General features: G+C 40.7%; 2 protein-coding genes across 3 annotated transcripts in view; one reads left to right on the top strand and one right to left on the bottom strand.

Moving 5' to 3' along the window:
* The window catches only part of tln2b (talin 2b), a 106,555-nt gene extending 87,499 nt beyond the window's left edge, over nucleotides 1-19,056 (bottom strand). Inside the window, exon 1 of one of the 2 annotated variants that reach the window (XM_074632926.1) lies at nucleotides 18,851-19,056. The gene's annotated coding sequence lies outside the window, so the exon portion shown is untranslated. The remainder of the gene's footprint in view (nucleotides 1-18,850) is intronic. The other variant, XM_074632924.1, reaches the window with a different exon arrangement.
* A 3,664-nt stretch (nucleotides 19,057-22,720) lies between these two features.
* Nucleotides 22,721-24,677, top strand: c2cd4a (C2 calcium dependent domain containing 4A). The gene is made up of 2 exons (XM_074634328.1): nucleotides 22,721-23,095; nucleotides 23,218-24,677. The coding sequence occupies exon 2, from the start codon at nucleotides 23,245-23,247 to the stop codon at nucleotides 24,586-24,588; it is 1,344 nt and encodes a 447-aa protein (XP_074490429.1). The 5' UTR covers nucleotides 22,721-23,095; nucleotides 23,218-23,244; the 3' UTR covers nucleotides 24,589-24,677.
* Nucleotides 24,678-25,828: the final 1,151 nt, after the last annotated feature.

The following is a 25,828-nucleotide window of genomic DNA, read 5'->3' as shown; positions in this document are numbered from 1 at the left end:
CTTAAAGCATTTGCAATGCTTGAACCCAGTAATGTGCTAGAAGCACGAGAGTGCAGAGTTTTCAAATGCCCCAATTGTCTTCAGTGCCTTAACATAGAAATACACTCAAGGCACTTCAGTGCATCTGCTCCAAACGTGATTGGATGAATGAGTCAGAAGTGATGCTTTCCATGTCCCGCCTGCAGTGTGCCACAGACGCGTATCAAATTATGTGCGTCAAAAATGATGTCCACCAGGGCATTTGGTCTTCAAACACTTTAACATTATAGTACCTGGAGGGGAAATACAAAGTGAAGAAAGCTGTTTCAACTGATAAAGCCCCAAAACAGATTTGTGAGATTGTGTGTGGCAATATTTCATGTGAACAGTGTTGCAGACAATACAATGTATTGATAGTCAGAATGTGCTCTACGACACTATGGTGCACATGCCTGCATGAAGCGACTTAACAGGGGCTTTTATAGGAGCAGTGTGTAGGATTTGGCGGTATCTAGCAGTGAGGTTGCAGATTGCAACCAACTGAAACTTCTCCCGTGTGCCAAGCGTGTAGAAGAACTACGGTGGCCGACGCGAAAACGTGAATGGCCCTCCCTAGAGCCAGTTGTTGTAGAAGTAGTGTAGGTCATTTGGAGCAGAGGTGGGAAGTGAGCGGCGAAGACGGCAGCGAGTAACGTTATCGACTCCGGCCCAGGCAGGAAAAGTTAACAGTGCTTGGTTTGTCCTTTCAAGGCTACTGTAGAAACATGGCAGCCAGCTCTGTGAAGAGGACCCGCTCCGTTTGTAGATATGAACAGCTCATTCTAAGGTACCGAAAACACGATTCTTATTTTCAGGTGATTATACAGTAAAGACATACTTGTTAATATAATATTCCATTTCTGCCAATAGATCCCCTTAACTGTTACACACTGGTCCTTTCACACAATGTTGCTGTTTGATTGTAATAGAGTTGCAACTAGGGCTGTCAATCAATTAAAATATTTAATCACGATTGATTGCATGATTGTTCATAGTTAATCGCGATTAATCGCAAATTAATCACACATTTTGTATCTGTTCAAATTGTACCTTAAAGGGAGATTTACTCTAATCAACATGGGAGTGGTCAAATATGCTTGCTTTATGTAAATGTATGTATATATTTATTATTGGAAATCAATTAACAACAAACAATGACAAATGTTGTCCAGAAACCCTCACAGGTACTGCATTTAGCATAAAAAAAATGCTCAAATCATAACATGGTAAACTCAAACCCAACAGGCAACAACAGCTGTCAGTGTGCAAACGTTTCCTCGGCACGATTCCACGTCAGCTCATGTCTGTGCAACTGTCCTTACGGAAAGTATTAAGGAGGTTTAACACACTGCGCTCATTGAACCACACGGTGTCCCTGTGTCATGTAACTCACCATTTCTTGACAGTCGTCATATTGAAAACTGCAGTTAATGCAGGTAGATTTTACAATGCAGTAAACATGAAGACATTTCAGCCCTAATGAGATAAGCATCTACCAACAAAATGTTTTGTTTAACAGTTAAGAATGAGATAAAAGAAATACATTTGGTTGAAATCCTTCATTAACATCCAGTCATTGATTCTACCGCTAATAAGAGAGACAGGCAGACAGACTGCAGGCACTGGGTGAGCACATGGGCATGAAGGCAGGCAAGCATGCAGGCAGGCAGGCAACGAATTGTGCCCTCCTCTGTTCTATAATAACTGGACAACCCATCCATTTCATTGTTGCCTCTCCGCACATCTCTGACAGGGAGTAGCATCATCCGATTCATTGGCAGAGATGTGTGGGAGAGAAAAGATCCTGCCAACCTCCACATCCAGCTCGGGTTAACAAGACAAAAAGTTACGCTCCAAAGATCTGTAGGAAAAGAGAGGAAGCCCGTGGTACGACCGAGCGCCATCTCCGCTGCTCTCTCTTAAACTTCTGCATCTAATTGTGAGGCTGAGCACACAGCTGTGACACTCCAGTTGGATACAGATTCTTTAATCTCTCCTTTTATATGACATCGCCATGTAATCTCCATCTAGCTACCCTGGGAGCAGCCAGAGAGGCAGGAAATGAAATCAATGCTGTGTCTGCACTGGGTGTTACTTCATTAGCATGGGCACTACAGATGTAGCAGTAAATCTGATTTATGAAAGGGGCGAAAACCAAAGCGCCACAGACAGACACAGGGATTAATAATAACAGATGAGAGGGACACCCAATGTTTCACCACTGCTTTACCAATGTTTGGCAGAGGGCAAACGTATACAGCATACTTTACTTGTTGTTGCAGTTTAGCATTTAGATGCAGTCATGTATGAAATGCTATTAGAGTCTGATTATCTAAGCTTATAACTGATTTTCATTGCTTGAATAACATGACTAAATAATCTATTTACTGTAAACAGAAAAGGCAGGTAAAGTATGACCTCCAGTGATAATCACAAAACATACATGACACAAAAATCTATTGTAATTTCCCCTGTATGTGTTGTTTTCCCTCTCTATACACGATACATCCGTTTCATTATACTGGCTGTAAATTGCACTGTGGATGTTGGTAACAAGGCTTCATGCTAGCCAGAAACAGTTAAGTAAACTGGGTTTAATTGGGCTCAGTGTTAATCTTCACGACATCCTTCGTTACAATGTTAAGCTGTGAGTTTAGGACTTCAGGCAGGTTTGACATTTTACAGTGTTGTGCTTTAGCGCACACCTCTGCTTCACAGCACAGGGCAGGGAAAGGTCCGTTATCCTAATTACTTATTGCAATATTTCAGTTATAGTAGTCGGGCTGTTCTCGATCAAAGAATTTCTTAGTTAACTAAAACTTATACAATTTTGTCGACTACACTATTAGTTGATTTAATCAACAGATCTGTAAATATGAACTTTCTCAAACAAAAGTACCACTTTAAATCTTGTGTTCAGCAGAGATGTGCTCAGAAGTTTCTTGGAATGAAGTCATTTAGCCTGAAAAAAGCATAAAAACGACTAAAGAAATTAAGGCTGTCAAAGTTAATGCAATAATAACACGTTAATGCAAATTTGTTTTCATGCCACTATTTTCTTTAACGCATTAACGCAATCGATCTTCCAGAAGTTGTAGCTGGCTCGGTTTTAAAGATTAAGTGAAGATACTGGCATCATATGAAATTAAAAAACATACTGTAAGGAATCCATTGGTCATATTAGCTCATCTTGTCTATCAATGTTAATGCGATAATAATGCGTTAACGCAAATTTGTTCTCAACACCACTAATGTCTTTAACGCATTAATGCAACAACATAGATGCATCATATGAAACTAGGAAACCTAAAGAATCCATTGGTACCAACCATGTCATCTTGTCACGAAGAAGGCTAAATAACGCTTTAAACTTGCACTAAATTTCCGCAAGGAAAAACTGTCATGGTCATTTTCAAAGGGGTCCCTTGACCTCTGACCACAAGATATGTGAATGAAAATGGGTTCTATGGGTACCCACAAGTCTCCCCTTTTACAGACATGCCCACTTTATGATAATCACATCATCATAGATATAGACACAGATAAAAAATGCGTGATTAATCACGATTAATCATAGACATCATGCGATTAATAGCAATTCAATATTTTAATCGATTGATAGCGCCAAAGAAATCTTAGTCGACTAAGACCAAAACAACACATCAGCCAATCCTCAAAATGTAGAATATAATCTATACACCATCCAAATAAAGTAAATGTCTGGAGTGAGGTCACATATATTGTTATACTTCATCAACTTTAAATATTGTGCTCCGGGGAAAACTCATCAGCCAACTTCCTAAATTGAACTCTTCTTTCATTAGCGAGCAACTTTGTGGGGTACATCTGGGCGCCAGCTGTGGCGGGACCGCGTCCTTTAGAGGTCAAAAGGTTTGGAACCCTCTGGGGGTGATGACATCTTATCCCACGGTAGCTATGGAGATGTTTTGGAAAATTAACGAAAGTGGCTATACAGTTGGCTGCTCATAGGAGAAGCATTGATACACCCGCCCATCCCCATTTCTGAAAAACAGAGATTCCAAATGATTAGTTGTGCGCTCCCATGGGAGCGAGAAGCTAAGGAGGGGGGATGTGTAATTCAATTAGTCCCACAGTTCTGCACCAAAGGGAGGCAGACAGATTCATCTCATTGAGACATCCAGGATGTGCAGGCCTGGTGTATGCACAGAAGATATTGGCAGCGCATCATTAGTGCTGTTGGTCGGAGTTAACAATAGTCTCACTCACTAAAAGACTGCATGGGAATAAATAAACCCAGGAATCTCTGCTGCACTAGCATCACCAAGCAGTTCCTCCTAAAATACCCATAGCAATCCTTATCTGCACAAAGAATGGCTGAATGAGAAGGGCTCGCAGGCTGGAGCTAACAGAGTGCAGAGTGAGCCGCCTTACATGACAAGCCAGCCACAATCTAAGCAATGCCTCTGAGCTCGTGCCATGTGTCGAGGATGCCGTCTCCCACTGAAGTCGCACACAGATCGCCCTTTCAGAGCACAGCCTCCTCCGCCGTCTCTTTGTCCCACCTCCCAGTGGGGAATTTATAAAGCTTCACAGTGCCTCGCTCCGTGAGATTCCTGTAATTTATGACAGCCTTTTCCCAGGCAGAGAGAAATCAAATCAAACTGTAAATATAGTGCATGTTTCCCCAGTATGAGCTCCTCACATAGGCCGTAAATCACAAATAAATGCCAAAGATCCTGACAGTCATTAAACAACCACATCAATAATCCCACTTGTGACAGCACTACATTTGATTTTGGATTATGAAAAGGGCAGAATGCATGGAGAATGAATAAAACACGGCAGAAACAAATCAGAGGTAATTATCAGAAAACCCCAGATCAGCCACTTTATAGTGTTTTCAAAGGGAGGATCCCCAGCTGTGATCATTAGCACTAGAATGACCTTTGACTTCAGGCTGGCACACACACCTGGCTATGTTATATGACCCCGTCCTAGCCAGACTGGAGTGAAACGGTGTCATCTCGTGGGTATAATCTCGCCGGGGTAGCATGTCCACTGCGGGTGGGCAGCTACCCTCTATTGGCTGCAGGTCCATCAATCTCCGAAGAGGAAACTGAAGACTCGACAGAGAGAGAAGCAAACAGCTGCCATATAGTGGACTGAACAGATGGTAATAGTGGCGAGAAATTAACACCGTATCATTTTAAACTTATACACTATCTCCATTTGGGCAAAGAAAGGATGTCTGCAACTTTCTAATATTAGATCTTAAAAACTGTACTTCTCAGGCTGTGCCATGTATTGTTGAATGATTTTTTTGTATTATATATTCTTTTAGAAATATTTGGAACAGCACACTGCATGTGCTCCTAGCTCACATCTATTTGTTCACAACGATCAGGAGAAAAGGTTTTGATGTTTTCTTGATGAAAATGAATTCTGCTTATTGTACTAGAGCCTTTTAGTAATGACAACGGCTCAGACAAGACCATTCTAATTCAGTGATGCACGTTTGTCATGATGAATGTTGCACAGTGAGACGACACAGGAGTGTTAGTTGCATAGTGTTGCAGCATTTCTTGTCCTAAACCATATATATAATAGGGCTGTCAATCGATTAAAATATTTAAGCACGATTAATCGCATGATTGTCCCTAGTTAATCGCAAACTAATCGCAAATTAATCACACATTTTTTATCTGTTCAAAATGTACCTTAAAAATAGATTTGTCAAGTATTTAATACTCGTATCAACATCGGAGTGGGTAAATATGTATGCATGTAAATGTATGTATGTAATGTATGTATATATTTATCATTGGAAATCAATTAACAACACAAAACAATGACAAATATTGTCCAGAAACCCTCACAGGTACCGCATTTAGAATAAACAATATGCTCAAATCATAACAGGGCAAACAGTTGTCAGTGCCAGTTTCACTCACCGAAAATTACCACAAGTTTGGAGCGTTATTTAGCCTCCTTCGATTAAAGATGTGTTAATGCGTTAAAGAAATCAGTGGCGTTAAAACCAATTTTAGTTATCCCATTAACTTTGACAGCCCTATATACAGTAACATTAGTCACGCTTTAATATATTCCTTATATTGCATTCACAGAATGAATAAAAGATGGGAAGAGAGTTTGTATGTATATGCACCGTGTGTTTGTGCAGAAGGAGAGATAAAAATGATCCATGTGTGCTAAGCCTGCAAGTCATCCTCTAATGCCATGGAATTAGGTACCACAGTATGTGACTGCTGCACAGTGTCCTCAGTAATCCAAATCAGCAGCATCCACTTCACCTGTGCCAACTGCATTGACAGAAATATGACAAATGCTTCAGTATTTCATGGGGATGTTAAAAAAAAAAACCTCTACTGCCCGCTGCTGCACTCAAAACTGAAAATGTTCAACTTCTTCCCTGAAGAAAGTGGTCAAATTTGGAGAAAAAAAATTCAAGGTGCCTTGAGATGCCCACATTATACTTGGTGCTAAAGTTAACTTATGCTTATATAACTCTTAATTTCATGATTAACCTTTAATATGCATGAAATATCCCTTTCCCACTGGGGACAGAATATTCCTTATAGATTTAACATCAACTGTATCGGTAGCACACAGGGCTGCTTTTCTCGCCGTGCATACAGCAAAGCACATTAAGGGTTTGAAATCAAAGCCATTAAACCGTTACTTTGTCCAAGTAGCCTCCATTTTATCCAATTAATACTGCATACAGTTATTAGCAGTCCGGATATTATGCTTTCACAAAATCAAAAGAAGCAATTCTTACAGCTTGAGTGCCAGAGAAGCCGTCTGTGACAACATGCAAGCACATGCATGAAGCAGGCATATAATGGTTGCTCTATTTAGGGAATTTTCAAGATGTCTCATCTTACATAAAACACTGTCCATTAATGTTGTGCTGCATTGAACAGGCGGGGCATCATCGGGACAATGACCGCTCGCTTTGATGGCTCACTGACTTTGACAACATGATTCAGAGCTGTAGATTGAATTTAACAACGCTTCTATAAATAACGTGATTATTCTACTGGGTAACTGTATTACTATTATTGTACTGCACATGTTCATAAGCAGGTTGAACCAGTGTCACAGCAGAATAGCCACGGGGAATGTGTTAGAGAGCACAATGGAAGGGAAACAATCAAATAGGTAATGTACACATGATATGATAGGCTATTAGTGTTGACTGTGCCATCAGCTCCTATAGCCTGGAGCCTCTTTCTTTCCTCCGCCGTAAAAGCCACATGATGTGATGTGACTCCCATGGTACACTTTACAGGAGATGAATGAACGCTGGCTTCTATTTCTGTTCTGTAAATGCTACGCTGATTTCTTTTCAGTGTAATTATGCACAAAATCACACAACATCCAGGAGGCGTTCCTGAGAAACAAAGCTTCAATCCAGCTTCTCAGCATGTTAAAGTAACCCAGCATCACTAACAGGCCAAGATGCATAGATACAAGTGAAAAAAACAAAACACTGAGAGACGAGAGATTATATTAGAATCAGCTTTCGGAGGATGTTGATATCTCCCTCACTTCAGTGGATGCTGACACAGTCGCAGGAAATTGAAGACAAACTCAGGTCAGCTCATCGGCTCTGATTTGCCAGAAAATGCATGTTCTGAGGAAAGTCAACATTTATATTCAGCTCTCGTTCCGCTCTAAGAACAACAGCGTACTGATAAACAAGGTTACGGTATGAAACATCAGGATTTCGTATAATTAATTCCTGACATGAATCAAAACGTCCTCCTTTGCTAATGATTTTGTGCCATCAGGCCAGGGGACCTTATTCCCACAGCGACCATTTAGAAGTTGTGTTGCACTCGACCCAGAGGAGCAGCATAACAACTAAGGTTGAGTCAACGCACTCCTGAGGGCAGATGGATGTAACAGTTAAAAGTTAAGTTAATAAAATTAGATATTAGAAAAGATGTTGGATACTGTACTAATGAGCTATTGCTCACTAAGGAAGCATTTTGAAATAGTTGTCTAATTCCAAGTGTTCCCGGTGCTTTGTGCTGCGTCTTAGTAGAGCTGCAGCCTGAAACAGTAAAGTAATTGGTCACCAGGGCTGAGTATTGTTTGCAGTCTTTTGACAATCGTGCTCACGGTATATCTGAGTATGGTACTGACACCAAAACCATAATTTTTTTCGATACCTTACTGTCAAACCTGACATTTTTTTTCTATAATCCCCTCTTTTCACTTCATTTTCACAAAAGAAGCCAAAGTTCTCGTATGTTAAATGCTGTCTAGAACGCCAGCAGCCTTAATAAACAAATAATAAAAAATTTGAGAATTATGATTTGAATCAGAATTTATCTGACCAAAGAACAAATAAACAAAATAACAAATCTGACCTGACATTCATTGTGGATGAGTCAGCGATACAGACACATTTCGGTCATAACTAAGAAGGTATTGATTCGACCCTATTGGTCATTAGGGACATTTTTTGTCACTTAGGTTTTGGCAATTTTTTAAAAAGAAACATTAATTTATTTTTAAATTTTTTTGCAACCTGGGGTCAGTGCAACAAGCCATAACACTGACATGTTATCATCTTATAAAGTTGTTAAGGCTAACACGTTAGCAAACAGTTGCCTATTTGACTGTACACATCTAGGAGACACAGAGCTGCATTAGCATTAATATTTGTTTTTTGTGTTTCTGACCACCTGGCGAATGTCCAAACTTCTTTGTCTTTTAGCCCTTTTTTAGTCCCCACCAGCTCCTATATATTGTATTTGTTAATAAATGTTAGGGATGCACTGATATAACTTGTCAGTCCCGATACTGATAGAGATACCTGGGCTTTGGGTATCGGTCAACACTGAGTACCAATACGTTACCAGTGTTTAATTACTAAGCTGTATGCCTCACTGTGTGGAAGTGACTGGATCATTCCTTTATGTGTAAGGCAACAGCAGGTTTGTCTTAAACATTGCTTTCTTAACTCTGTAAAACCAAAATGTAACAAATAAATGCATAGATATAAATTATCTAATTGTTATTTATTATTAAAATAATAAATCGTAAACCAGCAACTTGGTAAATAAATCTTAAAAATGAACAGGATTTACATTTCAAATGTAAACCTTTTTAATGCAGCAACAAATTGGCCAAAACTTAAACAGGGATTCAAATTCCAGTATATAATATGTATAGTATATAAACATAGAATTAAATAGAACAGATTGGCTCCATTGTCACGATACCCGATCCAGATGTTTGAATCAGTACCGGCCTGATGTCTGATATCGATAGCGGTGCATGCAACCCTAATAAATCTGTCTCTTTAGTGGCTAAATGCTCTGCTCTGTTCACCAGCTAGTCACTAAGTCTGTGGTGCTGGGCAGGAAGTGTACAGTGTCTTTTAGAGCTTTGATATTGAGAACAAGTGTCTGCCGCCACCAGAAACCGCTTAAGTTTGGCATTATGAGTGATCCCTTTCACATCCACATTTCATCTATTGTTCATATAAAAATGTATTAGTGCAGATTTAAGGAGAATGAGCTAATAATCATTAGTCATTAGAGAAAAATGACAAAGGTTTTGTTCTTAATTAGCACTAGGTTTTGAGAGATCCATCTGCATGACTACATCTGTGGAGAGACAATTTGATAGATTTTTCAGTTAAATCAACTCTTCAATTAGGCGAAGAAATTCCATGACTACTGGTTAACTTGAGATTTCTTTGGTAGCGGAGAAGCCTACACCTTTGTGCAACACAGTACTAGAGAATATGTGTGCTGTACTAGCTCTTCAAGGTTCACTCTTCTCATACAAAATGTGGTCCAAGTTCAAAATGGTCACTGTAAAATAAAAGCTTTATGGAGAGAACCAATACAAATCAAGCCACGGTCTCCTGAATCAACTTTATCATTCCATCTCCAAAAACAGAGCAACGAATGTAATCCTAGCTATTGCCTTCCACTGAGGGTAACCAGAGAGTCCCTCTGCCCTTAACACAAGGTCACTGCACTGCTGATGAGCTGAATATACAAGGCTAAAGAAACACAATCACTTATACAGTACAGCATCCAGCTGCTAGATGCACTTCCGCCAGGCCAATGTGAAAGGATTTCGACAAGAGTGTGTCAGAGCGGTCTACAGTTCTTCTTTGAGACTCGAGGTGCTGACACTACATAGCCCTGAGTAGAGAGGGAAGGAGAGAGAGAGAGAGAGAGAGAGAGAGAGTTCTTGCTCGGTCAGCAACCCTCGCAGCCTGCAGAGGATCAGAGCAGAGGATAGCAGTAATTTCAGTGCTGCTCTTCAGACAGGAGAGTCCTTCCCCCCAGGCACTCACAAAAACAGCCTGACAGCTGCTGTACACACAAAAGGACCTGACGGCCCTCAATTAACCTTGATGTGAAGCTACTGGCTTGTCAACTCTCCCTAAAACAAGATGAACGGCGCCATTCAACAGCAATATCATTTTGTTTACTTTATCTGTCTGTTATTCCATCTCGCCTCTGTCCCGGTGCAGCTAGCCTTTGCTCCCTCTGTCCGAAAAATTGTGTAAGCATCTCAACCTCTGGACATCTCCCATCACGAGCAAATACTGGGATTACTTCATACGCTGCTCTTTGGTGTAAAAGGGTGTAAAAAATCTGCGTGTCATCAAGTGATTATTGTCTTACTGTGCTGTGGTGCAGGACCCCCTACCACTCAGCTGTATTTGGCTGTGATGCATCATTGATGCGGATCGATGGCAAGTGCCTCGCTCACTAGGATTTCTGCCCCACTGTCATTGACCTCTAGCTCCTGTGGCGTTCCTGGGAGACCCCCCACCCCCGTCAGTGAAAAACACTCCCAGCATGATGATGTAGGAGGCAAAACCATCAGAGCCTTTAAGAGCGCATGTCTAATGTCTTTCTTTGTGATACTGGCCACAACAAACGCAACCAAAGGCAGAGCATATAATTACACCTAAATGATAATGTATACTAATACAAAAGCTCTCAACATAGACTGTATAGTGTAGGAATGTCACAAGAACCGATACTTCGGTATCAAGTCGAAGCCAAAATTACGAAACCCTGACGGTACTCATTTTTCTACAGTACCGTAGGTACCGGGGATCAGGGCTCGAGACTAACGGCGCCCCGTCGTCCCGGAAATGATAGATTATTTCCTTGATAATACTGCATTGTGAACAACAAATCCATGTTTAAATTGGCAGGAGGAGAGCTAGTAACGTTAGCAGGGCAGCATAGTCCTGCTTGGCTAAATAACGGAACTAACAGCTAATGTACGGAGGGCTGCATTCAAGCCGCCAGGACGTGTGCCGGGCTTTGAAACAAATTTAACATATTGACCAAACAGTGGAATTACAACTTCCGTGTCCGTCACGTGATGCCATTAGACCCAAAAAAACTTTTTCTCATAGACTTACATTGGGAAACAGACGTGTGTAAATCAGCGGCTAATTTTTTTTGTTGAGGTAAATCAACTTCCCAGTACAAACACTTGAATAACCTTTATTTAAATCATTAGGTCCTAAAAGTTGTAAAATGCACTAATAGCCGAATCCAGATTTATTTCCCTTCCTCCGTTTATGTGAATGAGCCCCACACCGTGGCTGGACCAAGGACTGGGAGGCGGGGTTAAAGGAAAACGCTACTGCGCTTGCTCTATGGGCCCAATGGATGTGGAAGATCGCCAGAAGATCCGGGTAATTTTATACTCGGAAGTCAAACTTCATGCGCCACTGAGTTCTCTTTATACATCCATGGTTGCATTGAGTTGCATTATGATGCATTCAAGATATATTCAGTAAAAACGAACTGGGCGAAGGTAAATTATAATGTTATCATAATGTGTTCAGATGTAATCTTGTAAAATGTAGTTTGAGGCAGATCATCAGGGTGAAATAATATATTCGCAAAAATCAGTATGCAAACGGTAATAAAGGAGTTTATTGTTTCATTTTTTACCTCGGTATCAAATTGGGTATCCAGAATCGTGGAATTTCATTGGTATTGGTATCGACTACTACATTTCTGGTATCATGACATCCCTAGTAAAGTGTAGAAGAGAACTTACATTTCTTTGATTATGCAACACACAGCCAAAAAAGACACTGTGAATGCACAAGAACACTTCGTTCTCAATCCTTTTTTGAGTGTACCTTAAAATGTACTTCTCAGCAAAGAGACCGCTAGATGCTCCGAGCACTGAAAATAAGCTGGGCTTGTTAAAACGAGGGGACACAAGCAGCCATTATAACTGAACAAAGACTACCAGGTGATAAACTGTGTTCTATGGATCCTGTGACCATTAAAACCCAAAGCAGCGTTTTGCACTGTAAGAAGAATAGAAGGCAAAATATTGACTTGAACAGAATAATGTACATCAGCTCCTGCAATGCAATGCAATGCAATGCAAAATGGATTCCTAATTGTATTCACTCAGACTTGTTCTACAGAGAAACATGTCAGAGACAAGAAAGCATTAGTGGAGCCACTCTCCCCTTTTTCAGAGGAGGCTGTATATCACATGATCTTTAGCACAGGTATCACATGGTCTTTACTAGCACTGATAATCAGTTTGCCTCAGGCAGAGTGGCTCATGTTCCGAAATCATTCCAGTGTTCCTCTGTAACACCAAAACAGAGACGTAACAAAATTACTACTGTCAATTGCACACTTACTCTCTCTGACACTTCACAAGTGAAACTGAATGTTAATGAAGTCATTTACGCAATTTACACAAGAGCAAACTATTTAAAATTTCAGCAAAAATGCTCAAGCTTTTGGCAGATGCTCGCTCAAGGCTAAATTAGCTCTACCTCAAAGCTTGCACGCACACACGCACGCACACACGCACACACACAGGATTAGGTGAAAGAATATTAATTAAATTAATCATAATTGAAAAAAGTACCTACATTTACTACAATTCATATATTAAAGCAGCCAAAGGTAAGTAGACAGCTATTTACTTAAGCTGACAGCTGGTGCTCAGGGAACCCTCAGATCACACCTCTTTTCTTTTATGCCACTAACCAAAATTGGTACCATGTACTGTGTGCATGACAGACCTGTCGTCTGCTACTTCAAACTGGCATCTCATGTGACCTGCTGATGAGACGTGCCAGCGGCCATACCACTGCTTCTGACCTAAAGCACAACTCGCCGGCATCCACTGACCTACTTCTGAGTCTGCTGCTTACGCATCACTAGCACAGCCGCGTCACTTCAGACCACATGTACAGTAAATACTTCGGGAAAAGAACTGTATCTGCCACGACTGCCAGCTCTGTGAGGATTGTGTTCAATATAGTACCACTTGACCTATTGGTTGTTCTTCACATTATGCTCAATCATAACAAATGATGTCATGTGCTGCAAACACGATCAGCTGACCTGATCACAAATGGAAAGATGAAACAATTAACTGCTTTCTTTCTTTTAGGGCTGGGCAATATGACGTCAAAACAATATAAAAATGTCAATCATATATACTTTTATATATTGTTTCTATTGCGATATAGGCTAGGCCTATATTTATTTATTTACTAAAACTGTTATGTTCATTTTGCACTCAAGTTCTTAAAATGAGAAACTACTTTTCATTTGTCAAGTATTTCATTGACACAGAAGTATACCAAAATAGGCTTTACCATGTGGTTATTTCATATAGACTATTTATTTATTGAATTACCAGAAAACATGCAATATCATGATATACGTATATTGTTATCGAGATAGGAAATGACCTATGTCGGGATAGAATATTTTGGTCATATCACCCAGCCCTACTTCCTTTCTACCTTCAATTAAAAAAACTAAAAAAAACTAGATTGTTGTAGATATTATTGACAATTCTGCAAGTTAAAGGTGCTAAATGCAAGATTGGGGGCATTTCTATTGCCTCTGCACGGTTCTCAACATGGCGACGGCTGAACTGTCGGTTCGTAGCTAACGGTGCTAAAAGCACAACAATGACAACGAAGGCAACAGAACCGGTGGGTAGGTGCTACACTTCTACAATGACGCCATCAGTCGCGACAGTGTTTTCAGCTGTAACCGCCGTATGACAGTAGTGCAGAGCGGCGGCCATGAGCTATAGCCAGTGGGGCACGCTCACATGCATTAAAAGGCACGTGCGGCCGGCACGGCTATGTCAACAAAGCAAGGAGGAGGCTCAGATTACATCACACACGGAGGGAGAGTGACTTCATTCTCTGCTCAGGTAGACATTACTCCTCTAAATCTTTACATAGCTAATAGTTGTTTGCTGCTATATTAATGCTTTGGATAATGTATAGAGCACCTCTAAAAACAATAAAATAAAACTGCAGAACATTAAACTGCTGGTTCAGGATCATTAACTGAGTGACCTGTGGATGTACTAATATTGATACGCATAGATATAATGGCCAACAATTATTAATCAAGCATGCAACCAATTTAATCTGATGTGAGACCAACCTTACTTTAAATGTGAAAGCACATTGGGAATGTGGTCAAGTGCTTGCTAATGAAAAAAATGTCCCATCTGCATTACAGCTCTCTCACATATTGACTGCCTGCCACAGTCATCTGCTGGGGAAAAATACAGGAAATTATGAATTCAGATTGATGTACAGTACTAGTGGAGGAGCGGGGATGGCAGCCAGCTTATACATCTACCTCTTGTTCTATAGAATCAGACCTGGAGGCGAGCCAAGCCCTAAAGAGGCTGCGATCACAGAGAGACAGCAGAGAGAAAATACATAGGAGAGATCTATTTCGCCGCTAAACACCAAACACAAAGGCTGGGTCACAGCGACAGCATGGGGTGTGTTTTAGTTTCCACCTCCTACACACTCTTGCATTAAATATGGTTCAACAATCACACTCTCCAATGACTCTTAAACTCCATACCCCCCCACCCCGAGCTGAACATTTCCTGGGGAATTCCGACCAGGAATGTATTCTTGATGATGGAGCAACTGCAACAGCTGAGAGGAAAATCACTTTCTAATGAACAGCACGGAAACACAGTCGAGGCTTTGTCTTTAACAATCGCATGTTCTCAACACTTTGTGGATCAAAATGCTTACATGTGAATGCATGACCTTGTTATAGTTATTTATGGAGCAGTTTAAGGATTTCGTGTTTCTCCCTGGGTTGCACAATTTGCAAGAACGCTGAGTAAAAGCACTTCATGAGAGCACGCGGTGCATTTAAAGACCATGTTTGAGACTGTGATTCCCAGTAAATTGGGCGCAGAGTTGAAAGAGTGAACTAAAGTTGTTGTAGCAGAGATACCCTTAATAGCTTCCCATAATACGGAATCACTGTGGTAATGGCCTCTTCAATAGCTGGCAATGAGTGGGAAAAACGGCAGCGTTTAAATAGAGCTTGGTTTTAATTACCACTGCAAAGCCAAATTGCAGTATCTAATATTTCAAAGGATTAGGCAGGAGGAAATGTTGACGATATCTACGAGTTTGTGCTACTTTTTATGTTTTAAAACTTTTCTGATTTCTTTTGGCACAAGCTTACAAACCCTGCTTTTATAACCTTGGGTCTTGTGAATAGTATCTAGTGTTGTGTTTGATGGAACAGTAGGCTTTTATCAGTTGCCGCTGGCAGATGCATGCTGCATATGAACTTGTGACATTGTTGGTGCTGTGATCTAATTATATCTGCGTACCGTGTGGTGGGAAAGTGTGCAGTGTTCGTTGCAGATGCTCAGATTGGGAAGGTCTCCGCTTCTGTATGAAACATGGGCAAGCAAAGGGGCTCGTTGTGAACCAACAGGTGCACTGAGATTTACATAGCTTCAGTATGTCCACAAAGTGAGATATCTGAACGCATGATGCTATATGCAAACACAATGAGCAAATATGTTGTGGCTAGTCTAAACATAAACACATTAATCCTATAGACAATCCAGCTCAATTCCATTATAAGGGGAAAGGTATTTACGACTCATAAAGCCTTCACAGCACTATGTAATCTGCAGATTATTCTCTATTGGCACATTTAACCAATCTGCCATTCAACAAATCTTTTTTCTAGACACTATGAGAGATGCACACATGATCCTATCACTTAATATGTTGACAAAAATATAACTGTGAAAATGTGTATGTCGTCATCTTTATCATTATATAAATCATTTCAACAGAAACATTTCATGGCTTCTAGTAAAGGACCAGTGTGTAACAATTAGGGGGATATATTGGCAGAAATTGAATATAATATGAATAAGTATGTTTTCTTTAGTGTATAATCACCTGAAAATAAGAACCGTTGTGTTTTTGTTACCTTAGATTAAGCCGTTCATATCATATATAGGGAGCGGGTCCTCATCACGGAGTCCGCCGTGTTGCACCACCATGTTTCAACAGTAGCCCAGAATGGACAAACCAAACACCTAATTTTTCCTGCCTGGGCCGGAGTCGATAAGGTTACTCACTCCCATCATTGCTGATGCTCTCTCTCTTGCTTCATCACTCACTTCCCATGTACACACACTGTAAACACTTTACTCTTGCAGCAACTGGCTCTAGAGAGGGCCATTCGCGTTTTTGCGTCGGCCACCTTAGAAATCCTACACCCTTGGCACAAGGGAGAAGTTGTAATCTGCAACCTCATCGCTAGATACCGCCAGATCTTACAAACTGTTCCTTAAATGTAAAGCAATTCGCAAGCTGCAACGATTAATTGATTTGTTGTCAACTATTAAATTAATCGCCAACTATTTTGATAATCGCTAGATTTGAGTAACTTTTTAAGAGAAAAATTCCAGCTTCTTAAATGTGAATGTTTTCTGTTTCTTTACTCCTCTATGACAGTAAGCTGAATATCTTTGAGTTGTGGACTAAACAAGACATTTGAGGACGTCATGCTGGGCTTTGGGAAACACTGATCTGCATTTTTCACCATTTTATAGACCAAACAACTAATCAATTAATCAAGAAAATATAATCGACAGATTAATCAACAATGAAAATAATCGGTAGTTGCAGCCCTAATTTGCTAAGATCTCTATTCCATCACACCTGAAGCAGACTTCAGCGCCAAAGCAAAATTGGTCTGACACCATCAATAGTCAACCTCCAACCTATTTGGTTTTGACACACTATATGCACACTGTATACTTTCCAGGTCGCCTGGGTCGCCCAGGTGAGGGTGTCTGATGATCAAAGACCTGAAACACCTGATGACCCTGGGTTCACCACTTATGATGTGTCCAAGCCGCACGATCAACATGCAGATGGTGTTTCTTCAAACCAGAACATGTCTAACCAGAATCCAGCCCTCTAGCATTTAATTGATACTTAACACACACAGAGATCCTATGTGGAAATTGCACAAATTCAATAAGCAACATGCAACAATGCTGCCGCTACTGAGGAGCCCATACCAACCATTCCCTACAGCGTGGTTGGTGGATGCTTTTATCCTCCACTAACTGGTGCCTAACAGTACCACCAGGGAGTACATTTCTAGTATGGCTACTCCCAGTTGGAATTAAGCCCCTATTGTAGCACCCTCAGCGGTGCCTTACTGTATAAAGCCATCCAGAATCACAGCTGTCTGCTGATACAACTCGACTCTTCTAGTTACATCACTCGGGCAAAACATGTCACTCTACAATATCGCTTTGAAACCCCCCTCACGGCTTGAGTATCCTTGAATTGACCCTTAATAATCCAAGATGCCTCTCGTAGAGAATGCTCAGCTGCTCTATACTGTAGAGGGGCGGGGTGGTTGTATAGCAGCCAAAAGCTTCTTCGGTAAATGAGAATATCAGAAGGGGGCTGACGTGTAGCTAATGTGGTAAGCCCAACACTCATACATCTGTTCCACAAACTAATGTACTATCTGTATGTAAAAAACAACCATGGAAAGATATGTAGGGGTGTACTGCGTGGCCCTACACCAACATGTAATGCTCTGTATCTGTGTGAAACAACCACATCACAGCTCTTAAAATATCTCTAGACACAAGTGCAGCACATACACATCTGTATGAGGCAGCAGGGCGGCCCAGCAGTTAAGGAGTCATGTCCTTCGATCCAGGGATGCACGTCCTCCCTGCTGGTGTCTGTATATAGCAAGTAATCTGACCTCTGTAAGCAGGCAGGTGTCAAGCAGTAAAAAAAAAAGGATTTTTCTTAAAGGGATCCATGAAATAGCAGATTTTTATCACAGGGACAGAGGATTAGTGGGCTGGCAAGCTTCACAAACTTGACCAAACAGACCATTATTATAAAGTATTCCCCTGCCTATATTCTGCCCACATTTTCTGCCAGCCGATACAGTACATCATCAGTGGTTACATCCCTGCATGCACTACTACAGCCTCACACACACAGCTTTGATGCTGAGCCGATCCAGATAACATTCAGGTCAAGTCCAAGTTACTGTACAGGCACATTTTCTTTTGCAGAGCAGAAAAGGATGCTCCATGGAGCTGGAGCTGGAGCAGCATTAGTTGCATATTATTTAGCCCACTTCTATACGCACCAAATTGGGCTAAATCTTTAAAACATGCAGCAACAAACAAGTAGGTCAATGAAATATTCATCTTATTATCTGTCAATGTCAAAAGCAGTCATGTCACACAGGCTTATAATAACGCATCGGATGAAGCAAAACACGACTGGTGTTAAATCCAAAAGAAGAGCAAGGAGGAGATGAAGTGGAACACATCTAATCATGTGCAAAAATAGGGTTGTTAATATGAAAAGGTTTTCCAGCGCTTCTTGCTGAGCCAACATCGAGCAGTCCGCCTCCCTGTATATAGTGGGAGGAACAGCACTTTGAACAACAAGATGATTACAAAAATGAAGGTGAAATCCTACCTGATGTCTGTCACTCGCTAATGCATGCGACCTGGTTTGGGTTGATGTAGGCTAAAAGGCGACACAAGCGGGTCAGCAGCAGCTCAGCCTGCCTGCCTCCTCTCTGCCTCCTCCTCGGCATCAAGCCCCTCCTCGTTGATCGGGAGTACAGTGGAGAGGAGGAAAAAAGAGAAACGACCGCATCTCATATCTATGCGCCGAAGAGAAAAAGGAAGCGGCGTCACACAGTCATCCTGATGATCAAGAGAGAGATGTATGGCCAGATCGAGATGGGTTTAAAAAAGGCTCAAGATGAGGCTGATTGAGATAAAATAGACCTGATAATCGTGCGATGCATCCGCGCGTAAAGATGAGAGATTTTGAAGGACTTTTATTTTGAAAATGCTTTGGATTTGTGCAGGGAAGTACACCTGCTGTCTGTCAGCAGACCAAACCATCAGTGTGTAGGACAGTCCATCCATACACTTTGACACAAGACACACATAGATGATGTTATAACTGGGATCTATACAGAAAAAACAAATAACACAAATTAATGGCATCCAGAAAAAGAACATGTAACCTGTTATAGGATTATTGAAAAAAAATGGCTGTAATGGAGGTTTGCAAGTTGAATGATGAATTCATAAATCTTGCTTTAATTCAGTATTTTGATGATCAAATTTTGAGATAACTAGAGAGTATTTAATGCATCAGTCAGACTAGCATCTCCCTCTCTGGTTTATCATCTCAATGGGTGTACTGGTGTTTTTTTTTTAATCTGAGCATAGACTGCCCCCTAATGGAGATGTTCAAACATCCATGCAAAGATCAACTCATCAGACACTTGGAAAAAAGGCAGTCAATATTTATCAACTACATTAACATTATTCATATATTAAAACATCACAAGATGATTGATCATCTGTCTCCCTGGTTGGCATGGGTATTGTTTGCTTGCATACTTCCCTTCTTCTGAATCTCATAAAATGCTGAGCTATACTTCCTCAAATCTATTGTTGATGGCAACCAGACAACAATGACAACTTTGACATTAAAAATTTTTGCCTCCTGCCAATTATGCATGTTGTGTTAAATTAGGTAAAAGTGTAATAATTGCAGTTATCATGCAACAAACATAGAGCAGACACTCACACAGACCCACATTATATGTCTGTGCATGTGTGTGTTCTGATCAGTTTAGATACTATTTTCAGAGTTAAAGCAGCAGTCGGTAGAAATGGAGCGAATGTGATTAAAAAAAGTGATTTTATAAAAGTGTCAGTAGTGCATGAAACAGGTAATCTGAAAAAAAATCATGTGCCTCTGTGTCCTCTGGTGCTTCTAACAGTATCTGCAAGATTTCACAGACTGGAGGAAAAAAACCAATCAGAGCCGAGCTGGAGTCTGCCGTCTCTGAGCAGCTGTCAATCACTCACGAACTCCGATCAAACGGTCAAACTAGGCAGCGCTGATCAAATATGAATCAATATTCTGTTACTGTAATGCCTATTTCTCGCCTCAAATTTTAGAAACATCTCGTAGTGTATCGTTTAGCTGTAAAATGAGAAAGTTTGTGACCCGGCAACCATGTTGAGATCAGTTGAGGAAATACCAAGCACCGCCCACCAGCCGGAGCAAACTTTCTAATTGTACAGCTAAACAGTACACTACAAGATGTTTCTAAAAAATATTTGAGGCAAGAAATAGGAATTATAGTAACAGAATATTAATAATAAAATTTGATCAGCGCTGCCTAGTTTGACTGTTTGATTGGGGTTCGCGAGTAGAGTACAGCCAATAGGAACACTCTCTCTCTCTCTGAAATGACCTGTGATTGGCCAAAGTCTCCTGTCACAGGCGAGATTTTTTAAAGCCTGTAAACAGAGCCATGAGGAGGTGCAGAAGTCTAGTCATCTCTCAGAACACTTGAATTACAATATGCTGAAAGGTTATTACGGAATGTTTGCCCAATGATGGCAAAAACATTCTGACTACTGCAGGTATAATATTCATAGTATCTTTGTAATTGACTATCAATTCATTATATTCTCACACTTGGTTTGAGAGGTACAAGATGTTTGAGAGGTACACTTGAATTACTGACGTGTCTTGAACATATTGGAAACAATATTTCTGGGAAGTTCCCCCATTTAGGACACTTTCCTGGTATATTGTTAGTACTGACATCAGTCTGTCCTTTAGTGCCTGGTAACACATGGTAACCAAGTTGCTCCACTTGAACCTTGGCCAGGACGGAGAGGAGCTTTGTGACATCATCTCTCTTAGCATCTTACTGTGAACAGACAAAAACGAGCAGAAGTGACACTGGTTTGTTTGATTTCTCAGCTGCACTGCTTAAGTTTGTGTCAAGAAGTTTTTTGGGGGGACATATAGTATACATTAACCGCCAAATTAAAGCAGTTCCAGTGAATAGAAGACCAACCATAAGTACAGCTTTCTGTCATGCATTTAGGTGATCATTCATAATACAGCTGCTTCAGGTGCCACCACAAGAGGGTAGCACTGACATGACAATGTTTCAAAGAAGGTTGAAGGAACAATGTGCTTTGTGTCTGTGTATAAATCAATGTTCTCAGTGTCCTTTTTAACACGGATGTTGACTTTTCAGAAACGACATCTCTGATAACGAGGAGTTATGATATCTGCCCTACAAACACTGGAGTTCTTTGCTAATGGGGAAGTGTTGGATGATGAATGATTACACTCTACTGTATATATATAGTATACACATACAGTAAATATGACATTCATTATTCACCTCTACAAGATGTCATTTTAAATTTTAAGTCCAAGATCCAAATATCAGGCTGAATGACGGGGACATTCATATGCAAATTCTAACAAGAATTTTCCAAGTGAAGTGATGATGCAGTAGTAGAAATGTGCCCGGCATCTTAAACGAATAGTGTTTAACATTTCGGGGGATCTATAAGCAGAAATGGAATATCATTTTCATAACTATGTTTTCATTAGTGTATAATGCCCTGAAACTAAGAATCATTGTGTATTTGTAGTGTTATTATGGTAAAGATGGGCTCTCAGTGAGGCAAACAGCGTTACTGCTGTTTTGCACTCGGCGGCTCACGTTACCGCAGTCTTGGAAAGGGAGGAGTGAGCGGAGGGGCACTCCGTTGGTTGCAATCTGCAACCACACCACTAGATGTCACCATATCCTACACACTGTACCTTTTAACATTTGTGAAGATGGTTTAAAGTTAGTAATAATCAAACAAATCTAGCTTTTCCTGAGTCCAGTCCACCTGTCACATGACCTATGCCGTGGCAGACTGCTTGCCTTACTGTTTAGTGACTATTCAGACAACATTGTGCAAGCCCTGTCCTGATTGTCCTAATGCATTTAACCATCTCATCTGTTCACAAGTGTGATCAGACATATCAGTGGGGTCAACTGAGAAATTAACACACACAACTGGTGTGTTACACAAGGCCTCATGATGAGTTATTATTAGCCTCCACAAATCCACGCCAAATCGCACACACTATACCTTTAAAATTTCTATTAAAATTTAGTTTGATATACCATCAATGAAGCACTGGAATAAGCAGATATACAAAATACTAATACCAGATGGTTCAACCAATAGCACATGTCACATTTATTTAAATACAGCAAAGATGTCAGTAGGAAATTATTAAGAGATAAACCTGTAGCTCTCCTAAATACAGTAAAGCAAGACCAGCTATATCTATTGAACTTTCGCCTTTAAAAATGTAATGGCCCTTCAAAAGTTCTTAAATTGTTTAGAGTTATTATCTTATCAGATTACCTTGTTTAAGTTCACAGAACAAGGTCAAACACACTGTCTAATTTAAATGAATGGAAAACAAACACGTGAATGAAAAGCCTGCCATTTGCTTTTAACCAGTTGTTCACTTTCAAAGTAGTAAGCTTATCTCACTACACAGTACAGCGGTTACTACAGGGGCACTGAGCTCTGTTGTGGCTTGGATATTTCCATGGGAACCAGCGGCCAAGGAGAGAGGGAGGATCCTGTTCGAGCAGCACAGGGGGGCGTGTGTTACATCCACTGGTTTTCTGCTTCATTTAAACTGTCTTCACCTCTCAAACAGCCACAGATGTGTTGGTCCTGACAAGAGAGAAGAACCTCTATCTGCTGTCAAGAGAGCCTCGGAGATTTCTCACAACAGCCTGAACTTTTAGCTGGAGCTTTCCGCCAATCCTGCTCAGGAAAGACTTGTGGGTTATCTTCAGAAAATAAGGTAAGAAAACCTTCCTGCAAAGTTTATGATTGTAGATGATTTTTTCATATGATGACGTTTTTTTTTTTACGTGTGTTTGATCGTGGAACACAACTTATAAACACATCTGTTTGGTTTTACAGAGTTTCCTAATTTCTACCTGAGGACCCATGTGGGTGGTGGAGAAGATCCGTGTGTCAGTGGAGAGATCTAACCTGCCTGTCCCGTCAGCAGAACTCAGCTTTAAAATCAGCGACATCATGTTTGGAGAAAAAGGTGACAAACCCAAAAGAATTTCCCTCTGTCCTAACGTCATCACCCCCGACAACATCCCAGAGTTCTGCATCCCGCCGACGATCCCATCCCTGCATGAGATAAAGAACATGGAGCAGAGCCGAGCTGCTCGTGTTACCAAGGTGCCCTGTGAGAGGGTGAGCCCTGAAATAGAGGTGACACATTATGAGCCCATGAACTCGCACATCATCCAGGTGGAGAGTGTGGATGACAGCCCCTATGACGGCTGCAGCGATGAGGAAACCACCAACGCCGATCCCCAGAGCCAGGCTGCTTTGTCCCTTCCACACATGGCCAAAGCTCAAACCTGCTATGGCTTTTGCACCTTATTGGAGAGCCCCCACACCAGAAGAAAGGAGTCTCTCTTCCACTCCGACCCTGGCTCCTCTCCCCTGCTGCTGCCCAGGAGTCGATCCAGCGTGTGCTCCAAAGTCTCCCCCTCCACCTCGCCCTCCTCCTCTCCATCCTCATTCAGCCTCAACGCCCTGACCTCCAGGCTTTCCCCGAGAGGATACGCCCTGAGCTGGCAGGCCACTCTGGACAGCGATACCACTTCCTCTACTGAATCCTCTCCTTTCAGCTCGCCACTGCTGACCAGGTGCCCTGCCAAGTCTTCCCTCTTCAAAGCACTGAGCCATGAACTGCTGTTGTCAAGGAACATGAGGAAAGCAATGGTGTCCAGGAACAATTCCCTGTCCACAGATGAAGGCAGCTCCACAGACAACAGCCCCAATGTCATGAGGAGGGCGTCAGACGGGTTAGCCGAAGGCCTGCCGAGCAGCTACAGCCTGGCGCCACCCAACATCTTCCCCATGGACCTGACTCTGCACAGAGAGAGGGTAATGAAGGAGAGAATGGCACCCATAGGGAAAGATGGCAGCCTGAGACTGTCAGCAGAGTACTGCCCGGATAACCAAAGACTACGGGTTCGACTAATCAGCGCCGAGGGCCTCTATCCGCTCTCTGTAGACCCCAAGATTATCAACTGCAGCGTCAGCCTCTCTCTGGTGCCCGGAAAAGTCCAGAAGCAGCGCAGCACGGTCATCAGAAAGAGCCGTAATCCCATCTTTAATGAGGATTTCTTCTTTGATAGCATCTCAGAGGAAGACATCAGCCAGCGGTCCCTGCGCTTTAAAGTGGTGAACAAAATGTCGACCCTGAAAAGAGACTATCTCCTTGGCGACTGTGATTTGCCTCTTTCTAGCATTGTGACATCATAAACCTAAGTACTTCCTTAACTGTTTATTTAAGTATCGAATTATTTATTTTCATTTTTGTATTGTATAATTTTATAATGATTAAATTATGGAAAAACACTGAGGTTGTTTGTCTTTAATACATTTCAAAATAAGACTAGTTTCATATCATAAACTGTGTCTATAAAAAGAGTTTCTCCTCCATATGCACTTTCAGAATTCAATGCTTGAATCCCCACCTTCTAATTGCTTATAAACAAATACAAACATGTTAATATGATGATTTACAGCCTTTTGGTGTGTTAATGTGGCTGCAGAATCAGCTGGCCACAGACAACCGTCGTGTCGTATTTCTCCTAAGCCTGTTGTTCTCTTCCTGACCTTTCCGATGATTAAAAATATCACTAGAAACCAGAAACCTTAGAGGGGAGTTTTCACCGTTGAGTATGCATAATTTTAATCAGTGCACAAAAGAAGCTCTATCTGCTCTTTCTCCACTATGATACAGAAGACTTTACTGTTATATTACATGAAGAAAGAACAACAAGTGAAGCTGTTAGAGATACCCACATTCTACAAGTTGAATGCATTTTTTATCAGATTTCAAATACAAGGCCAAGCATTAAGTTATGATATTTATCAGTAAAATAAAAAAAAGTTAAAACAAATAAAAAATAAAATAAAAAATAATATTACAAGTAAAAAAGTAATAATAAAAGGAAAAAGTAATAATAATAATAATAATAATAATAATAATAATAATAATAATAATAATAATAATAATAATAATAATTATTATAATAATTATAATAATAATTAGAATAATAATAATAATAATGATAATAACATAAAAAAGTGTTTCCCTTTTTATTTATTTTTTGATAGTCTTCCATTCAGGTGCCAAGAATTTTTCATACTTAGACTATTTTTACAAAACACCTCAACTAAGCATGACATCAGCTTTAAATTAAAATATCAATTAGGCCTAGAATTTGGAAATAATGAAGGCAGCTAAAAGGCTGAATAAAACATTAAAAATCTGAACTCAAACATGCCTTTTTTTCAGAAAGCTACAGAACAAAACATACTCTATTTGTGTTGAAGTCAAAAACAGCTTATTTCTATGCAATATACATACATGTTTACTCAACTGAGCAGAGCAGGAGCTCTTAATGTAGACTCCAGGCGCGTATATCCTGCTGCTTTCAGCAATAAAGATCAGGCTTAAAAGCACCGGCTGCCACTATAGCGCCTAGTTAAAGAT

This window comes from Sebastes fasciatus, chromosome 4, assembly GCF_043250625.1.
Source record: "Sebastes fasciatus isolate fSebFas1 chromosome 4, fSebFas1.pri, whole genome shotgun sequence".
NCBI classification, from domain to species: Eukaryota; Metazoa; Chordata; class Actinopteri; order Perciformes; family Sebastidae; genus Sebastes; species Sebastes fasciatus.
This window is presented reverse-complemented; position numbering and strand designations above follow the sequence as displayed.